The 21,462-nt window shown below is 41.3% G+C and overlaps 2 protein-coding genes across 2 annotated transcripts in view; both read left to right on the top strand.

The window, feature by feature from the left end:
• The first annotated feature begins 227 nt into the window (after window positions 1–227).
• On the top strand, window positions 228–18,806 carry zmym4.1 (zinc finger MYM-type containing 4, tandem duplicate 1). The gene is made up of 27 exons (XM_087835237.1): window positions 228–461; window positions 2,830–3,547; window positions 3,938–4,051; window positions 4,959–5,035; window positions 5,165–5,317; window positions 6,702–6,928; window positions 7,083–7,278; window positions 7,453–7,656; window positions 8,119–8,278; window positions 8,366–8,481; window positions 8,577–8,756; window positions 8,982–9,132; window positions 9,223–9,395; window positions 9,503–9,647; window positions 10,914–11,012; window positions 11,117–11,154; window positions 11,398–11,542; window positions 11,993–12,105; window positions 12,591–12,819; window positions 13,208–13,435; window positions 13,592–13,701; window positions 14,008–14,185; window positions 15,238–15,389; window positions 15,532–15,646; window positions 15,739–15,987; window positions 16,153–16,282; window positions 17,495–18,806. Exons 1-27 carry the CDS (start codon window positions 399–401, stop codon window positions 17,715–17,717), a joined length of 4,686 nt encoding a protein of 1,561 aa, XP_087691363.1. The 5' UTR covers window positions 228–398; the 3' UTR covers window positions 17,718–18,806.
• Window positions 18,807–19,620: 814 nt separating this feature from the next.
• Window positions 19,621–21,462, top strand: part of LOC102798149 (uncharacterized) — a 39,671-nt gene continuing 37,829 nt past the window's right edge. The window contains exons 1-3 of the mRNA XM_087835488.1: window positions 19,621–19,684; window positions 20,707–20,830; window positions 21,254–21,413. Coding sequence (XP_087691614.1) covers window positions 20,722–20,830; window positions 21,254–21,413 — 269 coding nt within the window. The 5' untranslated portion in view covers window positions 19,621–19,684; window positions 20,707–20,721. The remainder of the gene's footprint in view (window positions 19,685–20,706; window positions 20,831–21,253; window positions 21,414–21,462) is intronic.

The raw sequence follows: 21,462 nt of genomic DNA, 5'->3' as shown, positions 1-21,462 counted from the left end.
CCTTTCATTGGCCTCGTTTATGTTATTTGGTGTTTATTTGGTTATTTCTGTGAAGACGTTTTAAATGTGTAACATTTGAAAAACTGTACAAAATAAAGTTTATTATTATGATACCAACAAATACAAATAGCAGTTCTATTTGGGTGAGATACATATTATTTTGGCTCCCACCATTGTAATATTTTTCTTGCCACTAGGAGGCGGAAAAGCAACCTCAAAGATGGGGTAGACCTTAACCGAAGAAGAAGAAGAAGGAAAACAAACGGTCCTGTTGGACTGGACGCATATAATTGTAGCAAGGGGATGCATTTGAAACGTTTTTGTGTTTTGGAGTTTGTTTACCATTGCTTAGTCGCATTTTATTGTTAAACTCAAAGAATTGGTGATTTGGGACCACCATGGCCGATACGGAAACGAGCGGATGCGAACGTCTGACCACCAATCAAGTGACTCCTGTGCAGGTCGGCGCGGTAATTCTGTGCACGTTGTTACGGCGGTGAACTACACTTTTTAAAATCATATAATTCTGCATCCAATAGAATTATAAACAGAGCGGGTATTTAACATGTGCAGAGGTTATTTATTGCGTGGTGAAAACACGGAGGCAGACTAACCGCAGTCATAGCTGCATGGATCTGTAAGCAGGCTAGCGTTAGCTTAGCAAAGGCTGAGCTAGTAGTTCTCTCTTTACAGGTCTGCTAATTTATATATCAACAAAACATGGCTAACTCCAAGGAAGTGACTTGTACAGAGGTAATAACACCCATTACCTACAGTCTAACGGAGTATTACAGCCATTTGTCAAACCTCTGTGCAGCAGCCACGCTGTAGTAAGCTAACTTATTATGGTGTTGCTGCACGCCTAAAACAGAAATTAAACCTTTGCATTGAATCTGTACTGAGTGTGTGTGTGTATATATATATATATATATGTGTGTGTGAAACACACACCCCGTGTTTATTAAATGGTCACTGATAAGGTACCTCTATTGCAAACTTAGGCTGCTAAACTTTGCACAAATCCGTGCTGCAGAAATTAGCTTCGCAAAATGCGGTCGGGTCTTTAACCTGCACCAAACCTGAGCACTGACTAGCCCTACTGATAGTTTTAAAGGCTATTTAATTAATTACACGATGCAGCCAGTGAAGCGGACACTTCTGAGCTTGATCCTGCTGCACATGGAAGCAGTTCAGGGTGTTTTTAGTGCTTCAGATCAGCTTATGGTAGCGCTTTTATATCCCTAAAATGAGGTTATATTAATGTGGTATGCACATCCCTGCGGTGTGACCAATTTCCTCTGCTTGTGTTTCAAACACCTCAGTTGCTTAGTTTGAAGAGTGAAGCATCATGGGCATTATGAGTCTGCAGGAGAATTTAGTATCAGCAAAGATGGATATTTTACTTCTGAGACAGCCAGCTTTTTAGTCTTTTTTTGTTTAAACTGGTGTTTGGCAGACATTTCTGTACTTGGTTTTGATTTTAGAGCTTTATTATTAACTGCACAACAACCACCTTGATTAAATTTGGCTACAAAGTGGTGGGACGTGTTTCCTGCCGTACTTAGGTTTTGTGCAGCTCATATTTCACAGCCCTGTGGTTTTGAAACTCTTAGACACAGTCATGTTCGATAGCAGATCATTACATGAAGGAACCTTTTAAAAAACAAGCCCGTCCATGCTCACAGGTGTACACACGGGTGATCACACACACAAACTACACTTACAACTACACCACCTTTTTGGCTCCTACCTCAAAGCACACTGTGTGCTGTCAATCTTACGTGCTGCACAATAATGTTTAATATTTAGTGTTTACTGTCATATTCCCAAATATCACTGTGATGTTGTTTATTCTATTACTCTCGTTTTCTTCTGCTTGTTTTCTTTTTTCTTTCTCAACAGGTGATCCAGGTGATCGATATATGTATTTTTTTTGTCTGCTTATTCTGTTGGTTTTTGTTTTTTGCCCTTCTCCCCCGTCCCTCTTCTCAGCTGTTTTTCTTTCCCTCTTTCTTTCTCCCTTTTCTTTCCCTCAGTCAAGTCTGTCCCGTATTCAGCAAGTGAAAATAAGATAAACAATAAAAGGTGAATCAAATGGACCATTACGGCAAATCTGGGATGGTCAATTTGGTAAAGTAAATCCGTTGGCCATCTTTCTTCGCCTTTAGACAATAATTCTGATGGCAAAAGAGCCAAACGGGACAGGCAAAAAAAAAAAAAAAAGACACAGTCATGTTCGGTCTTGAGTGAATATCTAAAAAAAAAAAAAGGAAGAAGCATATCTGGTTGAGTTGCGTCAGCGTAGCTAAGTAAAGATTATAAATGTATCTGTAGTGTTTTAATTATTTTAAAAGTCCACCATGCACGAGGAGTGACAGAAATGTTTGGGTCTTTAAAAGAAGTCTCTTTTCAAAACATTAAAACGGACACAGCATAAAATACTCACAGCTATGCAAGAAGTGCAGAAATAAATGTTTGGTTTCTAAAATTAGTTTTTATTGGTCAGCTTTCATCTGGTCTTTGCGTCACACACTTCTGTTGTTTTGTATTCTTTGTTTCTCTTGTCTGTTCTCTTTTGTGTTGGCTTTTAACCAGAACCTGAGTGCAAAATCTACTTTTACTGCCTGTAAATCCATCTGTTGGAATGACAATAAAAATAATTGAATTCTCAGATTCGCAGTCGTTGCTGCACATCATATTTTATAGAAGTGCAAATCTAGAAATTGCAGAACTAATTGTTCTGTTTTTGTCCATTGTGGACATTAGTGATTGGCTTAGTTACAGAGCAGAGACTTGTGCGTTCTGTAAACTGTCTGTTGTCCATCATAGGTAACAGAAGGGACCGATGGAGAGGCTGTGGAGGCAGTTTCAGAAGCAGCAGCATCGGTGGACGCTGGAGAAACGGAACACGTTCATGAATCTTCCCATGAACTTTCCAAAGAGAGGGAAGAGGATAATGATGATGCTGCTGCTGCTGAAAAAGTCATGGAAAGTGAAGAAGCAGAACTTAAAGAAACTGAGACCGAGGTGATCCACTCTGTTGGTTCTACATCTACATCACAAGCTTTTTCGACAGAGGAGACCGTTACGGTTAATGATGGTGAGCCAGGTAGCACCACAGAGCCCCAAAAAGAGGCTCCTGAGGTGAAATGTGACGAGGGTCTTGAGTTGATATCTGATGAAGGGGTTGAGTCAAAGGCAGAAGATCTTGCAGTGAAGGATGAGAGCCTAGAGGAAAGCCCTCCAGTAGCAGATGTCAGTGAGGATACATGCATGGACGCAGCTCCTGATCGTGAGGAAGAGAAAGAAATAAAAAACACTGATGAAAACATGGACACAAGCAATGACACTAAGGAGGAAGTCTGCACAGAGCAGGAGTCATCCATCTGCTGTAAACCAAAGGTTTTGACAGCGGGCGATGAACTCGATGAGATGATGGACATCGGTACAGTGGATCAGGTGGAGCAGGAAGCTCAGATGAAAGAGGAGGAACAGAACAGCTTGAAGGATATGGAAGGCAGCCGCTCACCTGATGCTTCTAATACAGGTATAAAGATGCTCTTTGATTGGTCGATTTGTAGATGCAAAATAGAATCTTTATGATCTTGTAGGAAATTATCTAAATAAATAAAAGTTTTAATATCAGCAAATATGAGAAAACATCTACCCTGACACTCCTTCATCTGCTAAAGGCCAAAAATGTATTTCCTAAAAGTGACCACTGCAAACATTTAGTAACTTTTAAATGCAGACGGGCTTCTCTAAAAAGACCCTTTGACCTTTGTTGCCCTGCAACCCTCTGCGAGTCCACATCAGAGCACACTGAGCTTTAGAAATGCTTTCACTCCTCCTTTAAAGGCAGCATGGCAGAAAGTCTCCCAACAAGGCGTAATTTTCATCATCCCACCAAATGCTGTGTTTTAAAATTCCCACACAGCCTCAGTGGCGGAGGACAGTAACTGTGTTACGGAGGAAGCTGATGTGAAACCCACAACTTCAGACTTGATGCAGTCCAGCTCGTCTCCATCGTCTGAGGCCACAGGAAGTACAGGTGTGTGATCTTAATGCCAAAATACAAATAGTACGAAATTAAAATCGAATTATGTGGAAAATCTTGGCAGCAGAATAAACTTTTATATTAATATTTCCATTAAATTTGTAATAGATAAACAGAAAAAAACCCTAAAAGTCCACATACATAAAAAAAATTGTATATAATAAGACTAAAATGGTACAGTTCACATGAAACGACTATCCTGACTGAACCTTTGTGAAATACTTTATTATTAGAGTCCAAAGATCTTTTCAAATTTGACTGAACAAATCCAATTTTTTTCTTGTTATTAAGTTAAAATGCAGAGATATACATCAAATAAAGTGATACAGATCTGCTGCTGTGTGCTGACCTGTTATGTTTACACATGCAGTGAAAAGGGAACACGCTAATAAAGGAAGTATTTGTCCCTCTGAAATGGTCAAAGGCAAACAAGCATCTCAGCATTTTGGCTCTTAGTTGGTTAAAAAGGTTGTAACTGTGCAACTAAGAAAACACTGAATAAAATTTAACATTGCTGAATATTTTTGAGTTTAACAGCTCACTCCCAACATAAAGCTGCTTTTCGGCTGCTCTGTTATTCACAAGCATGTTTGATTTGGAGGCGGAACACCAGGTTCCCTTCCTGAAGCAACCCTGGAGGTATTTTTGTCTCCTCCCAGGGTTAAACGAGGGATCATTGACTGGTTAAATGAATGATTAAACCATGACACCATAGAGCCACTAAAAACACAATTTTTTTTTTTTTTAAATATCTTAACACTCAGACTGTGGTTCAGTATGAATTTTGTTTTGTACGACACAGTGACAGTTGTTGTGAATGTTTTCATTCATTCATGCTCTTCATGTTTTTGTGTTCACTTCCTTTTACACTTGCTCACACGCTGCTCACGTGTTCTTGTAGGAAGAGACAGCTCGTCACCTGCGATGATGTTGAACGGCATGAAAGTCGTCAAGCTTTCTATACCGAGATTAGACGTTGTAAGTAGTAAGATAGAATTTAGGTTTCAGGCTTTTCTTACCTGAAAGTTCATCGAAAACGATTGATTAGGCTGTCACCATAAGCTTTCCGTCAAAATAAACAGCATATACATGTGCTCCTTGTTCTAGGAGAGGCTGCACACTTCAACCCAAAGTGTCAAGTTGTCTCCTTCACCTCCGTTGGTCACTGTGAAGGACGAGCCGGTGGATGAGGAATATGAACAAGCTCTAATGTCCAGTTCCTCTACAGCAAGTGTGAAAGATGAGCCTAATACTGCAAGGGTGAGACACACTCTGCTTAAGGATTTGTGGAGTTATGCTATTAGATTTGGCAAGCGTATGCAGAGCTGTCACGCAACGATCAGGTGTGGAGACAGTTGCAGAAACTTTGGGAGATGGAACAGCAGTTACTGAAATTAAATATTTGATATTCAGAACCCATGTAGTGAACAGAAAGGCTGGAAAGGAAGAGGCACATGATGTCTGTAGTGCAAAGGTGTAAAACAAAGAGTCCAAAGTGGCTGTAAAAGAACACTTGACACGATCTGGGAGTATGATGGAGTGGTCCCAAAAAAAGGTGGAAGTTACCACGACAGAGGGAGAACAGGCCTGCATATATGAAGGAGGAGAATTTTTCAGAATCTGAGAATTTGAGATGGTTTGAGCATGTCCATATGATCGGACACCCTGCAGCAGACCCAGAACACTGAGAGGGGTTGTCCTCTGGCTTGCTTGTGATAGTTGGAGGGGGTAACTTGTATGTATGGAGCCAGTCTGTGAGCAGCAATGATACCAAGACAAAAAAAAAATCTGGGACAAGATCAGGTAGACTCACACATGAACTTGCATATTTCAGGATAATAACTGGTTTCATCAGTTCTTTATTCTGGCTATTGTATACTTGGCATGACCGACATTGAGTCTAATAGACCAGAGGTGGGGAACTCCAGGCCTCGAGGGCCGGTGTCCTGCAGGTTTTAGATGTGTCCTTGATTCAAATGGCTAAATCATTATGTCTTGAAGTTCTCCAGAGGCCTGGTGATGAACTAGTTATTTGATTCAGGGTGATATCGAAAACCTGCAGTGCGTTTCCCACTCCTGTAATAAACCAGAGTGCAGGAAGAGGTTTAGACTCACAGATCTGTACCTCAAACTAGACTTCCTGAAATATCCATGTAGTTCCTAAAGCAACATATTTCTACCAGTATGACACCATTACCATAAAAGATGGTTAATTCACTACTTTGCAACATTAAAACCTTTTCAGACCTGAAATCTGGAAGTTGAAGGAGGAAGAGAATTATTCTTTCTTACATGGAGCTAACAGCAGCAGGAAACCAGCTGCAAACATATGATTACTTGTGTAAGTGATAGGTTTGGTGGCAGAACTTGACATGTTGTCACATTTGGACTTTGCAGGTTTAAAACTGTTTAGTGTCAGGTCTCATTAGCTTGGACATTTTCTTTGTCACGTGGATCTCCTTAGCTGATGTCTAGAAAAGTCCACAGCTGTGGGAAACCCGGGGAACACCAAAGAGAAAATCTGTTGCTGCTAGTATAATATAATATATAACATCATCAGTCAGGATCCTGTCTGGGTCCAGTGTTCTCTGAGAATGAAGCCTGAATCCCTGAACCGTTACTGACGTTTTTCTCATGTTGAAAGGACGACCTGAGGATCGGATCCGTGTATTCTGAGAGTTCTGAAACGCAGACGCTGCCCATCGTCAGCCCGCCGTCTTCGCACATGTACTGCGCTCACTGTAAGAAGAACCTGATGAAGGGACAGACGGCTTTCCAGAGGAAGGGCTCTCCAGCGCTCTTCTGCTCCACCACCTGCCTCTCATTGTCTCAGGCCAGGGGAGCCACTAAAATCTGCCACAACTGCCAAAAGTGAGTTCTGCAGATTAGAGCAGGCTCACTACTGTTATTACTGCTGTTTGATGGGTGAAGTAATGTCACCCAATGATACGCCTCAAAGTAAACTGCATTGTAGTTCGATTGAATTTGGATTTCTCCTTGGCCTCTTTTCTTCCCGTTCCTTTAGGTTGATAATTCGGCCTCAAGACGTCATCCTGGCTCCGGATCTCAAAGGACTCATGAAAGAGTTCTGTGGCCAGATTTGCCTGACGTCCTTCAACTACAAGAAAACTGTCACCAACTTCAGGAAAACTGCTGTTGCTGTGAAAGCTCTACAGACTGTACCACAGTCACTCTGCAGCATGTGCACCAGATACTGTGTCGTAAGTCGAACAGAACAGGACTGCCGCTAATGATTATTTCAATTATTTAATCTAGAATTATCCAAACCGTGTTAAAAATGTCCTCGTTGTCTCATGCATTATTTACACCATATGAAACTATGCTGATAGTGTGAAAACTCTTCACCTGTGCTGCTCTTTGTCGTCTCTCTGCAGAGCAAACACGAGGTGATACTGAGCGGCGCTGTCCACAAGATGTGCAGTGACGCCTGCTTTAACCGCTTCCGTACTGTAAATAACCTTTCGATGGCGGGCTGCGCCAACTGTGGCTCGTACTGCCACAGCAAACCGCTCATGCTGAAGCTGGAAGAGGGCAGCAAAACCGTGTGCAACCTGGATTGTTTGGGGAAATACAAAGAGGTATGGAAACAGTTCTCTGATTTCTCTTATTGTTTTGACCCTACACTTGTCACCTGTGAAACCTTGATGCTGTAGTCTGATAACACGCTTATGCAGAATTCATTGCAGATACATTTATTTTGAATTAATCTTCATTTGAACTCTTGAAAGCCCAGTTGGAGTAACTCAGAAGGCAGAGGGTTGTCTCTGCCTGTGGAGCTACCCTTTGAAAAACCTGCAAACTTTATTGGTGGTGTCCAAACTGTTCATTGAAAGAACAGAGGGGGGCTTCAGATTTAGTCTCTATAGGGAAAAGAGTTAAATTTTTTAGCGCTATTTTAAAGTTGCATGCCTGCAGTGAGTGTCAGCACATGTGGGAAACAAAGCCAGTTAACTTTCTCGCCTCGTCTTTCTTACTCTGAGAGTTAAAACGGTTGAGGTTGTTTGCAACATGCCTCATATTTGTTTTTAATTAATTCACAGAAAAGCAAGATAACCAAGATGACCCAGCCGTGCACAATGTGTCGCACCGCCCGCTTTCTGGCAGAAATGGTGGACAGCAAAAACAGTGATGACTCTGTGGATCTTTTCTGCAGCAGCAGCTGTGTGATGGCGTACAAAGTCCAGACTGTTAGTTCTTCAGGTACGCGATCCCAGCTTCTCATTGAAGATTAAACCTTGTACTTGTTTTTGTTAAATCATTGTTTGCGATGGGTTAATTTGGTTTCAGGTGCTCGGATAAACTGTGATAACTGTGGCAAAAACAGCGTACCGTCCTACCACTTGGCCATGTCCGATACCTCCATCAGGAATTTCTGCACTCTCCCGTGTGTCATGGCTTTTCAGGTATTTACTTAAAGTTATTTAAAGACAAACCTAAGAAAGATTTTTGAGAAATGCTGGTATTTCAGAGTTCTGTTGTTTCTTTTTCTGCGCTTTAGGAAAAATTTAAGCAGTCGCAGAAGCAGGTGAATGTTTTTACAAAGCTGCCCATGGGATCGTCCCAAATTCAGCCCGTTAGTACAACGCCAGTGCAACAGGAGGCAAAAGTGTCCCAGAAAGTGAACTGCTTCCAGTGCTCCCGCGTCATCACTTTTAAACCCGAGCTCATCCAGATTAAGGTAACTAATGGAAACAAATAAATTATGAGTGGAAAGTTTTACATTTAGAGATCAGTAATACCACTGCAGTGTTCCTGTGGGCTTTAAATGAAAGTCACGGCATTTCGGATGAGGACCTGAAATGCTTTTGGTCCTCACGGGTAAAGTCTGATGAACACAGAAAATAGACCTTGTCCGTTCAGGCTGACATTTCTCACGATTTGTACCTTCTGTGTGTGCGTGCAGGACAAGATGGTTTTTCTGTGCAGCGTGGACTGTTCTCACGAGTTTAAGAAAGCCAACAACGTCACGAGTGTGTGCGAGTACTGTATGATCGAAAAGATCACCAGAGACGTGAAGAGAGTCAACAACAAAGACTGTTACTTCTGCAGCGACGGTAAGGAGTCGTGGAAATCGATTCGTCAGCTGTAAGAACCCGATTCTGCTCTGAAATCTGTATTTATTTTATTTATTTCTGTGTGTCCAGGCTGTAAGCTCCTGTTCAGACACGACTTGAGTAAAAACTGGGGGAAGCACTGTCACTCCTGTGTTTACTGCCACTCCGTTTCAAAGAAGCTGGTGACGGCGCAGTACGGAGGCTCGACGGAGGAGTTCTGCTCGGAGGAGTGCAGGTCCAAGTACACCATGCTGTTCTGCCACGTAAGCAAACCGCAGTAAAGATATTAAAATCTTAGTTTTACACCAAAGCGACCATCTCTGTGAGCATGATCTCCTCCTCCACGTAAACACATTGCTTTTCCACTCAGGTTGCAAAGTGCGACACCTGCGGGCGGAAAGGGAAGCTAAAGCAGAGCCTTCCCATGCTCGGGGAAGTCAAACACTTCTGCGACCTCAGCTGTCTGCTGCAGTTCTGCTGTGAGACAGTGGCCACGCAGGGTGAAGTCGTGAAAGGTGCATACCGTGTTTTTATCCCTGCTTGAATCTGTAACTTTATCTGATTTATATATTTTTTTAATGGTGTAGCGGTTAGCACTGTTGCCTCACTGGTTTGATCGGCCTTTTTGGGCGGAGCTTTCTGTGTGGAACCTGTGCGTTCTCCCAGTCTCTGTGTTTCCTCCTCTTTTACTTGGAGTAAATCTAAACTGGTTTCAGGAGTGTGAGGTTCTGAGTCAGCCCTGTGATGGACTGGCATGCTGTCTAGGGTGTAATTTGCCTCACCCTATGACAGCTGGAATAGGGTGAGGCTTATTCAGACATGTTCAAAGTTTAATTAATGACTTTTGAAGCTGCTGTTTTTGATAAAATCAGTTTGGGTTTGATGAGTTTGGCTAAGCTTTCCTTAGCAGTCTTTAAAACTGTAGTAAATAAAGCGAAGTATTACTTTCTTTTGATTGAGTGGCTACAAAACATGGTGGGTCACATATAAGCCAGTTTGATGTTAAGGGCTAGCACAGAGATGTGCAATCGTTTGTGGTCATGTTGATACCTAAGGCCAATTTAGTTTACTATGTAACATAACATGCACGTCGCAGGATTGTGGTAAGAAACTGGCACCTGGAGAGAATCCACACGGACACATGGTGAACATATAAATTCCTCACAGAAAGCCGGGATTTAAACCCAATGAGCTCTTACTGTGAGCCCACAGCCTTAACCACTGTGCTGCTGTAAAGACAGGCCATCAAGAAATGCTAATGTGGTAAATCAAAGAGGCACTGAGGCCTAGATTCATACTGTGTTGCGGACACAGACAGCTCGAGACAACACTGTCGGCTTCTTTGATGCCCACCGCATGCACAGTTGTTGCAGTGTAATGTATAATCTCCATGAATGAGTCAATGTGAAGTTGGATGGCACTGACTGTTTCGTTCATCATCTGATGGCAACATTTGCATTGCATGCAAGACTGTAAAACTGAGCTGCTGCAACACTGGGCTGCATGTTTGACACCAGCTGTTAACTGTTGTTGTTCTTTAATAAAATATGAATATTTCTGGTACTAACTATTAAGGCAACAAAGCTAAATGTTTACTAGTCATGCACAACTCGAGATTTCCTTAATGGATTTAAATTAATTCTTAAACTAGAAAAACTAATAAATGTTTTGCAACTGGGTCACAAAGTAAGACCAAGAGTGCCTCTCTCTGAGGATTTAGGAAGAAGTCGGGAGCGACTTCCTACTGAGATGTTTTAAGTTTGTTGCTGTTTTGCTTTCAGCCTGCACAGGAGAGGCCACACCTGTGATCGCCAACGTCATCTCGCTCGCTGGCACGCCAAAAGGAAAACCTAACACTTCTGATAGAAGTGTCCAACAAAGTACAAAACAAAAACAAACACACGCGAGATATTAAAAAGAAATCATTTTGTACTGTTAATCATCAGTAGCTGCACGAGTTTCATATTTTGCCTTTTTTCTGCAGGTACAGCATCAAACTCTCAGTCAAAGACCTCTGGACACGTAAGTACATTATTTAATTCATTTATTCTTTTTGTATACAGTTGTATTTTTCCAATTCCTTTTTTTTCAGTGTAAGTTATGTTTATGAAAAATATATTTCTTAGGTGAAATGACGCACTTGTGCTTTTAAAAGGAAGTCTTTGGGACATTTAGTTCAGTCACCTTTAGCTTGAAGGAAGTAGCCTGTGTAGTGTTACAGATGAGTAACTTTAGAGATGTTATTGTCATTTTTCTGTCCTTCAGATCAGCATTCAGACCGAAACGGTGAAGACTCATCCTCCTCCCCCAGCTAAAATCCTGAAGAACAAGGCTCTGCTGTGTAGACCGCTGGTGCAGAACAAAGGAGTCTCCTGCAAAACGCAGACGGTCGACGTGGAGGCACAGACGGGTAAAAGAAGCACACAGGCAGTGTCTCTGTCAGGGCAACACCTCCGCTTTACTCTGTGTTTAAAAAGCTTCAAATAGCTGTTCAATCTGATTGATTACAGCTGAATTACTGCTGCTAGCTGCACTTCACAGCGTTTAACGCTCGGGTCACAAACACAGGTTAAAGCGTAAGGGTCATAATCAGCTAAGGTTATGTTGTTATGAAGACAGCGAATGCTTGTGGAGAGGAATCCTATTCAAATGCTTAACTGATGCTTTGAAGTTTGAACTTTCTGGGCAGAGCACTAATGTATGCTCACGATTTTACAGACAAGACTAAATGTAAAGTATTTGTTTGTCTTTTCACATTGTCCATGCTTCCTCTTTAAACACACTTACTGCAAGAGCAAACTCTGTGCCATGTTCTTATGTAATCACACCTACTATTCCCTTTTTTTTTCTCTCTGTGTAGATGATATCTTCCCAAAAATGGTGATCCTGCCTGTTCCTGTGCCGGTGTACCTTCCTGTACCCATGAATATGTACAGCCAGTGCACTCCCAAGCCTGTCGGCCTGCCGTTACCTGTATGTCTAACAATGCAACCACCTTGGAACTTTATTATTTCTAATTAATTCAAATTTTTCCCATGACTTTTTGTCTTAGAATTTACATTTGTCTTTTTAAGGTTTATTTAGAATAATTAAAATGAGGAATATTAAGATCAACATGGATTTTATTTGGGAAACTGTTAACATGCTTGTGACAAAACCGTGCACTGTAACACTGTAACAAAAACAACAGCAAGAAGTAAAACATGTAGCTCAACAAATGGGCATATATATTTACACATGAACCATAGGCGTGACCCCGTGACCCATAGCATTTTGATTCAGACAGGATGTTCAAATGATTGGCGACCTGTCTGCGGTGTACCCTGCCTCTTGCCCTATGGCAGCTGGGATAGGCTGTCGCCATGGATAAATTACATTACACACTCCTCTAATCTTCAGCTTTGTTTTTGCCCTTACTAAAATCCCACTCAAGAGCTCCTTCTTTCTTTCTACCTCAGCTTCCTGTGCCAATGTTTCTTCCTGTGACGATGGACAGTGCTGAGCGCATTGTGGAAACCATCCAGGAGATCAAACAGAAGATCCCGTCCGATCCGTACGAGGCAGAACTCATCCTCATGGCGGAGATGGTGGCCGAAGACGACGAGAACAACGACAAGCCGGAGACGCGCAAAGAGGAAAAAGCGGTGAAGAAAACCCCTGAAAAGCAAGAAGCACCCGTCACAGATGGTGAGACGAAACATTTAATGAGGCCACGAAAAGATGAAAGTAGGGGGTACTCGATGGCATCAAGCGATCATATTACAGGGTTAAACAGTTAAAGCTATTGTAGTTTTGTGTTTATTAAGTCTTATTTTGTTTGTGCACCAGTGGCTCTTGAAGGAAGTATTGACATATTTGACCAAACTGACTAAAACTAAAGAAATGTTGTCATATTTATAATTTAGTTTTGTAAATGCATAATTAATTAACTTTAATAACGTCAGCGTGCACATGTTAGGGTTTCATCCAAGTTATCTGTCAAAGATGCATCATTTTATTCCCATACAGATATTTTTGGTGTTATTAACAGTGTATTCATGCTGTACTAACAGACACTGTGATGGTTGTTTTGTAGACCATGTCAGTAACTACAGCGATGACTTGGACACAGACGAACTGGCCACTTTCCTCAACAGCTGGGAGGATGCCTCCTCTGACGCGGGGCCCTTGTCGCCAAGTAAAACCTACGCCAGCGAGAAGTTCAACTCAGTTTTAGATGTATCTGTGGGCATGCCCAGTGAGCCCGAGCCCGCACCACCTCCTGGTCCGCCTCCCATGGACATCGAAGCCGACTTCACTGTTGGTGAGATGATAGGCATACATCCATAATACTGGACGTTCAGGGAGTTTATCTCCAGTTTATCTACATTTCTTTGGACATTTTTACTTTAACCCCTTCAAAGATCTGCTCTGGGCTTTTGCGAGTTTTGTCTCATGTTTGATGTCATGTCATTGCCAGAAACTCTGGAAAGGATGGCCAAACAAAGAGAGCAGTGCAGCAAGTCCCCAAGCCCCCCGCCTGCTGCTCCAGTACGACGACAAGCTCACAGGAAAGCCAGAGAGAAGAGGGTAACTGCTGCTTACATATCTAAAGCTGGCTTTATATGCAACAAAACATTAGAGAAGGAGATGATGTAACAAAAAGATGGCGTTGTGTGACCCCTCCACCCATAATTATGTGTCAAAACAGGAAACAGTAGTAGTAGTATAACATAGTAGGTTTTCAACCTGTCTCCCTCCTTTAGATGGGGGCATAAAAATAACCAGCATGGTTTTATCAAAGGCTGCAGAGCTGCAAGACTTGAATGACTTTGGTCTGTGATGTCTAAAATGTCCCCATTATACCCATAATGCATCCTCTATATGTTATGACAGGGTCGTAAGCCACAGCGTCAGTCTAAGGCTGCTGAAACGTCTTCGGCAAAGAGTACTTCCAAAAAGCCCGTGGAAGTAGAAATCCCAAAACTGAAGAGTGAATATGGAGTTGATGCCTGGAAGCGATGGATCCAGTGGAGGCAAACTCAGCCCAACCTGGAGAATCCACGCTTTGGCTGTAAGTCTGAATATAAAATGCATTTGAACACTGCAGCACTTCGGACTGCATTTCCTGCATTCTCTGACTTTCCTGTCTCTGTTAAGACTTTATAATTAAAAACAAACAAACATGGCTTCTTTTTTTTTTTTTTAAATTATATTTTTATTGAAGAAAAAAAGGGGACTTGTTACAATAAAGTGCATTGACATTATTTAGTGAAAAGAAAAAAAAAGGAAAAAACAAAACAAAACTTTTTCTTCATCCTTTTGTTTTACATTCTGATAGCAAAAAAAATAAGATTAACTCATTGGCTTGACAGTGTGTTACATGATGCAGCATGTTTAACTTGTTTACAAAGACTACATTAGGTACATATTATGAAGTTGCGGGTCAACCTGACATTGTACGATACATGGGAGAAACACCAATTCAGGGCTGGTCTTACCTAAATTCAGGGCGGATGGGGGACACAAAGCTAATCAATTTATTCCATATTTTGTAGAATTTGTCTTTTCAAATTTTTAAAAAGAATGTCAATTTTTCCATTTTAAATATTTCGAAAACCACATTAAACCAATCCTCAAGTGTTGGCGGACTTGGATTTAACCACTTTCTGGTTATTGATTTTTTGCTGGCCGCTAATAGCGCTTGTAAGAGTTTTGTGTCCCCTCCCCGGACCGAGCCAGCAACCAAGCCCAAGTACAAATTTACAAAATTGATGTCAAATTTTATCTTAAAAACCTCACACAAAGTTTTATGAATTCCCAGCCAGTAATTTTTTAAGTTAGGGCAGTCCCAAAAGATATGATAATGATGTGCCTCTTCTGATCCACATTTTCTCCAGCATTCTGCTGTCCCATTTTTATATTTAGTTTGAAGAGGGGTTTTGAAAAATCTAATAATGTTCTTCCAACAGTGGTCTCTCCAAGATAAAGAACTTGTTGAGTACCAATGAAAATTACAAATCCTCTCCCAGTTCTCATTTGTTATACCCATCCCCGATTCCAATTCCCATTTAATCTTAACATTTTGAGTTTTGAGTCAAACATGGCTTTTAATCTTGATGTCAGCACGTCCTCTGGAGCTGAAGGAGGATCTTCTTAGCTGCACCACCGCTGAGCTCAGCTACGGCCTCTGCTGCTTCATCGCTGAGGTGAAACGACCAAACGGAGAGCCGTACTCACCCGACACCATGTTTTACCTCTGCCTCGGCATCCAACAGGCAAGACATTTTTCTCAGAGAAACTAAGTGTAAATATGGATACACTTAGATATCCATGTCATCATATTTATAACCATTTTCTAACATAGTCCAAACTTCCTTTACTTTCCTGGTTCTCTAAACTTTTTGTCTTTCTCTGCAGTATCTGTTTCAAAACGGTCGTGTGGAGAACATTTTCATGGATCGCTTCTATAACAAGTTTTCCACTGAGTTCACCAACTTGCTGCGAGGTTTCAAACCTTCAATCACACCCAGTGGTGAGTTACCAACACCACCTTTGTCTCTGTCAGTGTTACACAAACGAACGTCTGTTTGCTCAGATTTACAGCGGGTCACCTTCCCTCTGCAGGTTATATCCACTCCCGTGTGGAGGAGGAGTTTTTGTGGGACTGTAAACAGCTGGGGGCGTACTCCCCCATCGTCCTCCTCAACACTCTGCTCTTCTTCTGCTGCAAGTACTTTGGCTTCACCAAGGTGGAGCAGCACCGTCAGCTGTCCTTTGCACATGTCATGCGCTGCACAAAAACCAATCTAAACAACACCAAGACCACATTCCTGCGCTTCTACCCACCGCTGTCTGGACCCGAGGCGGAGTCAGGTACCAACGTGCAGAACGCCAGATTTAAACACACAGAGCTAAACGCGTTGATTTTGCAGTTAAGAGTCGACAGTCCACCTAAAATTAGCAGTCAAACAGATTCTGACTGTTTTCATGTACGAATTATCCTGAAACTTGCACACTGTCTGTATGTGTCCTCTTCAGATGCAGAGGGTGGCCCAGCGAAGAAGCGAAAGGAGGAGGAGAGTAAAGAAGAAATCCTGGAGATGATGGAGAACACGGAGAACCCTCTCCGCTGTCCCGTGAGACTCTACGAGTTCTACCTCTCAAAGTGGTGAGTGTTGTACAACCACAGGTGCACTCGCGGTGGATCTGTGGCTGGTTGGACTCCGCTTTCAGCACGTGAACTTTGTGACATAAATGGCTGCACAATAATCTAGCATTACCTTTCCCACATAACTACTATGTTCAGTTTATTTTAAATAGGTATATTTATTTAATCTTTCAGTGTCTAGTTTGTATTTTCTCTCTGTGCCTGTGTAGGTTTCCTTCCAGAGTACAAAAACTTAATTGTTTGCTTCTTCTAAATTAGCTGTAGGTGAGGTTAGTTATCTGTGTTAGGCTGTGACGGACTGGCGACCTTTGCAGGGGCCTCTCGGCCTGCAACAGCTACTTCGTTAAAAAAAGGGATGGATGCAGCTCCTGAGATACAGTCGCTTTTTTTGTGGCACATATATTGTTTGTTGTCAGATTTTGAGACCTAATATTACAGGAGTAGCTCACAAAACTGTCTAAAACCAGTATTTTGAAAGGTACAAATAAAAACTCTAAGATCTAAGATCTAAGACAAGAAGAAGAGATCACATCAGCCACAGAAGCTCCAGTTTTATGTTTGTTTATGTAAGAAGGATTGTAACTAACATAAATGCATCATGTAATTATGCCAGATTCAGCCAAACATTATCTTGATTTTTTTTGTGCTCAGGCTGGACGTATTCCTCTGCTAAACTTTCACCAAAACTCTGGAAGGATCTGCCTGAGAAGTTTAGACTCTGCACTTAACTACCTTCCTCTCATTCATGTCTTTAAATTTGAGCTTAACCTCTGAGTTTTCTTACTTGTGACATCATATTGTTTCATATTTGTGTTACATGAAGTAGGCTTGTTGGGAGTTTTTAAAGATGCTGTTTCCCATTTGGCCAAATACACTGATCACATGACTTGAAATATCTTTTTTTAATATTACTTTTAAATTTTATTTCATTTAAATATGATAATAAGTTACACTTGAAATATTAAGCGTCATAACATTTAAATGACCTGACTTTTTGCCACTTGCCTGATCTGCACTACTGCACAACTAATAAAAGGTTAAGTGTTAAATGTCAGTAAAGACTAATAAAACCTGCCACTCATTGATTCTTTTAAAGTTTATTTCTTGTTTGGATGTGGAGGCTGGATTGAGATGGTCCACTGGCCGACCCTCATTTTACTCTGATTTATCAGCACATTGATCTAATTCTTTGTTCCCGTTTCTTCCGCCCAGCTCGGAGTCGGTTAAGCAGCGAACCAACATGTTCTACCTGCACCCCGAGCGCTGCTGTGTCCCCAACAGCCCGCTGTGGTTCTCCTCGACCGCTCTGGACGACACCACCATGGAGGCCATGCTCATCCGCATCCTCACCGTCAGAGAGCTGCATCTCGACCCAAAGCAGCAGACGAGCGATGACCCACCGTTTATACCCGAGGAGGAGGAGGATTCGGAGTGAACGTGAAGTGACCTTTTACCGGAGTTGCAGCTAGTGATGTAAATGTTTGGATATTATCAAAAATGTTCGCTGAACATAAACGGACAGGAAAAAAAAACATTCACAACAGCAGTATGAAACAGCAAAGAGTCACATTTGGACAGAACCTCCGATTCACATCGCTTATGTAGAGGTGAGGCTGAGATGCTGGACTCAGCTCAGCATTAAAGACTGTTTACTGCTCAGCAGGGCACGCAGCTGCCCTCCTGTGTTTATGTGGTTGTGTCTTATGGAAAATACTACTTTTATCTCCTTCCATGTGTTATGATTCCTGACCTTCCTGTGCACACTGGACTTCCAAGTTTTTCTAAAGCTAGCCCTCCATCTCGGAGTGATGGAGGTCCCGAATAGAGAGCTGCATATTGTTAGTTTCACTACATTCACACCTCGGAGGCCAAAATGAACACGTCTGTGTTTGCAGTAGTTAGAATATTTCCTGGGTCAGTACTTTTGCACACCTCAATAATTGTTGCAATCTCACTTTGAGAAAACACAGTTTTAACATCTGACTGGAGATTTTACCTGAATCATGATTTGATTGATTTTTCTTCCAGATTCCTGTTTAAGTTGTGATGCTAAACGTTGAAAATGTACACAATTCACACTTTGTGTTTTGTGGTTAACAGATAATCCTCAGATACTTTAAAGGATCTTATCAATCTGAAAAGAAATTACAGTATCGAACAATGTAAAAATCATCATTGGTGCCTGATTGAAGGGATTAAAGATTTTGGAAGTGATTCAATTACATTTTAAGAAATTTGAGATTTGAATGTTAGGTAGCTGCTATCCCTAATTATGACTTTAAAGCATTCTGAGAAGAGAAAGGCCTACAACTCTAAAGTTTTAAACTCATTTTGGGATTCTGTTTCATGCTAAACAAACCTTAAAGCAGTGAGTTTTTGCATAATGAGCTCTGGTATTATATGAAAGCAAATAAAGCTGTCCGTTTGTGTATGTCTAGATTATTTTAACCCCCTTAGAGTATGGCTGCCAAGGTTCTCTTGAGTGTTTTCTATTATATGTTCATTTTGAATAAAAAAAATTTAAAAAAACTCTTCAAAACACTTGTTTTCTTTTGAAACTCTACAATTGCACCTGTGGGAGAGGTCTGCCTCTTAGTCGCGACAGAATCTGTAATGTGATTTGATTTCAGCCCAAACCTTTTGTTGCTTAAATCAAACCAGGGTGAAACCTTAAGGGGTCACCACAGTGGATCATCTTTCAGTATCTCATCCTATCCCTTCCATCCTCTATCACACTAAAAGCTGCCAATATAACTCTCCATGTCCTCCTTCACTACATCATTGAATCTCCTCTGTGGTCTTCCTGTTTTTTTTTTTTTTCCTTGACGTTCAGCATTCGTCATCCAGTTAACTCTCTGCGCATGTCCAAACAGCCTCGCCTCTCTAACTTGAGTCTCCACGCTGTTTTCGTTTTTCATCCATGTCACTTCCAGTGAACTAAACTAAAAAGAAGTAATGCATAAATGGTCTCCTAGCAGAGAGACTTGGAAGGAGAGCTCTCTGAAATAAGGTGAAAATGTATCGATTCACTCGTTAAAGCGGCTCAAAAGTAGATACAAATGTGATGAATGTGATTTCCAGTTGGTTTGTTTTACTCGGATTACGAGGACGCTTAACGCCGACGGTACTTGTCCCCGCCATGTCCTCATAAACTGCTCATTCCACTTTCACGGTTCTCCGCTGCTCCTGGTGGCTGAGACGATCGCGACCGCGGATTCGCTGCCGCTGCAGACAATCGGTGACGTTACCGCCAGTGATTGGTCAGATAAACCGCCGCTCCTCCCAGATCGTGCCCCTTTATCGTCACGTGGTCTCTCATTACCCATACAAGAAAGATGGCTACTTCTATGCTAGCTACACTTGGAGCTCTTCTTGTTTTTTCTTGTGGACACTAAAGCGGAGGTAACTGTTGTTTGGTGTGAAACCGAAGTAGTTCTTGAAATACATTTAGCTAGGTCTAAAACAATGGGTAAACAGCTCAGAAACCACTGCTGGTTTGTTTCTCACCTGCTAGTTAATGCAAGGATGCTAGCAAAGCATGTATGTGTACAACTAACTGAATGTAAACATTAGCCAGATACAGCTGCAGCTGTCCAGATGCATGGGTTTTCTGCTCAGTTGTATAGTGCCTGGTACAACTGAGCAGAACAGACAAATTTATCCAAGAAGTTACAGAGGAAAGGTGAACAAACTTCTACATGCAGAGCCGCTCAAGTACTTTAGTACAAGTTTGAGGTCTGTGGAAAATCTACTCTAGGGCCAGTTTGTTCATCCTGCTTCACTGCAAATCAAGTGAAATACTTATTATTATAAGTAATTACATTTAGTACTTAGTACATTCATTAGTTCAAAGTAGTATCAGTATCAGTTTTTACTTTATAAATAAAACGAGATAGTTGAACTTATTTTCCCAATTTTGCGGACTATTTACATTTGCGTGAACAAATGTTAGAAATATGAGCTTCTTGATTTTTTTTCTACCAAACACACGCACATTTATTGCAACTAAAAAGTTACAGTTGATCTGAATAAGGTTGGCAGCATGTGTTGAACATATTGTATGCAAGTACATAAAAGGGATGAGTGTATTGAAAGTATACAATCTACGATACTTATGCAACCTGGATTTATGCCAAGTGTACTTGAGGAGAGAGAGACTAAGCAATTGATCTAGGCCAGCTTTTATAGCCTGGAATGTCAAGGTGAACTGACTAGTTGACAACCCTCCTATGTTAGTCAATTATCAGTAAGAGCAGGCCTGGACTTCCTTTATTAGTGGGTGGGGCATAACATTATTTTTAAGCACCCCAGATGTGTTTTGGCGTGCATTCGCACACTGAAAACACACCTCGAGCCTCAAACCTTGAATATAAATAAACTTTCTGCTGCAATATTTACATTGCCATAATTGTTGTGCTCAGCAGATTTTTCCAGCTGTCATGGAAAACCGACACAAGCGAGTGAATCCAGAGCAAGATGCCCTGGTGCACATTGTGGCTTGCAGAGACAAACCCTTCCTGGAAGAAAGGTTCATAGACTCCTTTAAAGGTATGTGGTGTATATATAAGACTAAAATTAAAGGAAAATTATGCAACCTTGGTAGCTCCAGTAAATGAATATGGTGGTCCCATTAAACTGTAGGGGGGCTTAGACTTCCAAGCAGTGTATTTCTGGTCTTCAGAAGTAAAATTAGACATACTTAAACACAATTTATTATTGTATATGATGAGGTAAAAATGCAAATATTCCTTTATAAAATATGTCTGGGAAGTTGTGGACTTGTCAATAATCACAGCCACAGTTGGTCTGAAAAGACTTAATTCTACTTTTGCTGGATGTATTTAAAAGGATGATGTCTTATTTGAATGCACAGAGTGCTATATTTATTGCCAAAGTCATGGCTGTTCCAGTGTAAACAGTTTATAGTGAAATTGTTGAACCTAATTTTTATGTTCTTAATAAAATTTTTAGGAAAGGGTGTCTTTACAAACAAAACCATTAAAGCATCTGCCTTTGTTGTCGAGTATCGTGGGAAGATCTTTCTTCGCAAAGACGGGAGGCCTAAGAAGAGAAGCGGTGATACTTTGAATGGTTTCTTATATGAGTTCACATGGAATGGAGAACAGTGGTGGTAAGGTTTGTTTTGCATTTTTAAAGTGTTTTGGACTGTTTATGTACAG

This window comes from Neolamprologus brichardi, chromosome 22, assembly GCF_056152115.1.
Source record: "Neolamprologus brichardi isolate AB-2024 chromosome 22, ASM5615211v1, whole genome shotgun sequence".
NCBI classification, from domain to species: domain Eukaryota; kingdom Metazoa; phylum Chordata; class Actinopteri; order Cichliformes; family Cichlidae; genus Neolamprologus; species Neolamprologus brichardi.
This window is presented reverse-complemented; position numbering and strand designations above follow the sequence as displayed.

Excerpts from the sequence above, each read along its gene's own strand:
- zmym4.1 (XM_087835237.1), top strand. The coding sequence starts at position 399 with ATGGCCGATACGGAAACGAGCGGATGCGAACGTCTGACCACCAATCAA. Across the intron at positions 8,482-8,576 it reads CGTGTGTCATGGCTTTTCAG|GAAAAATTTAAGCAGTCGCA; the intron begins GTATTTACTTAA and ends TCTGCGCTTTAG. Across the intron at positions 8,757-8,981 it reads CCGAGCTCATCCAGATTAAG|GACAAGATGGTTTTTCTGTG; the intron begins GTAACTAATGGA and ends GTGTGCGTGCAG.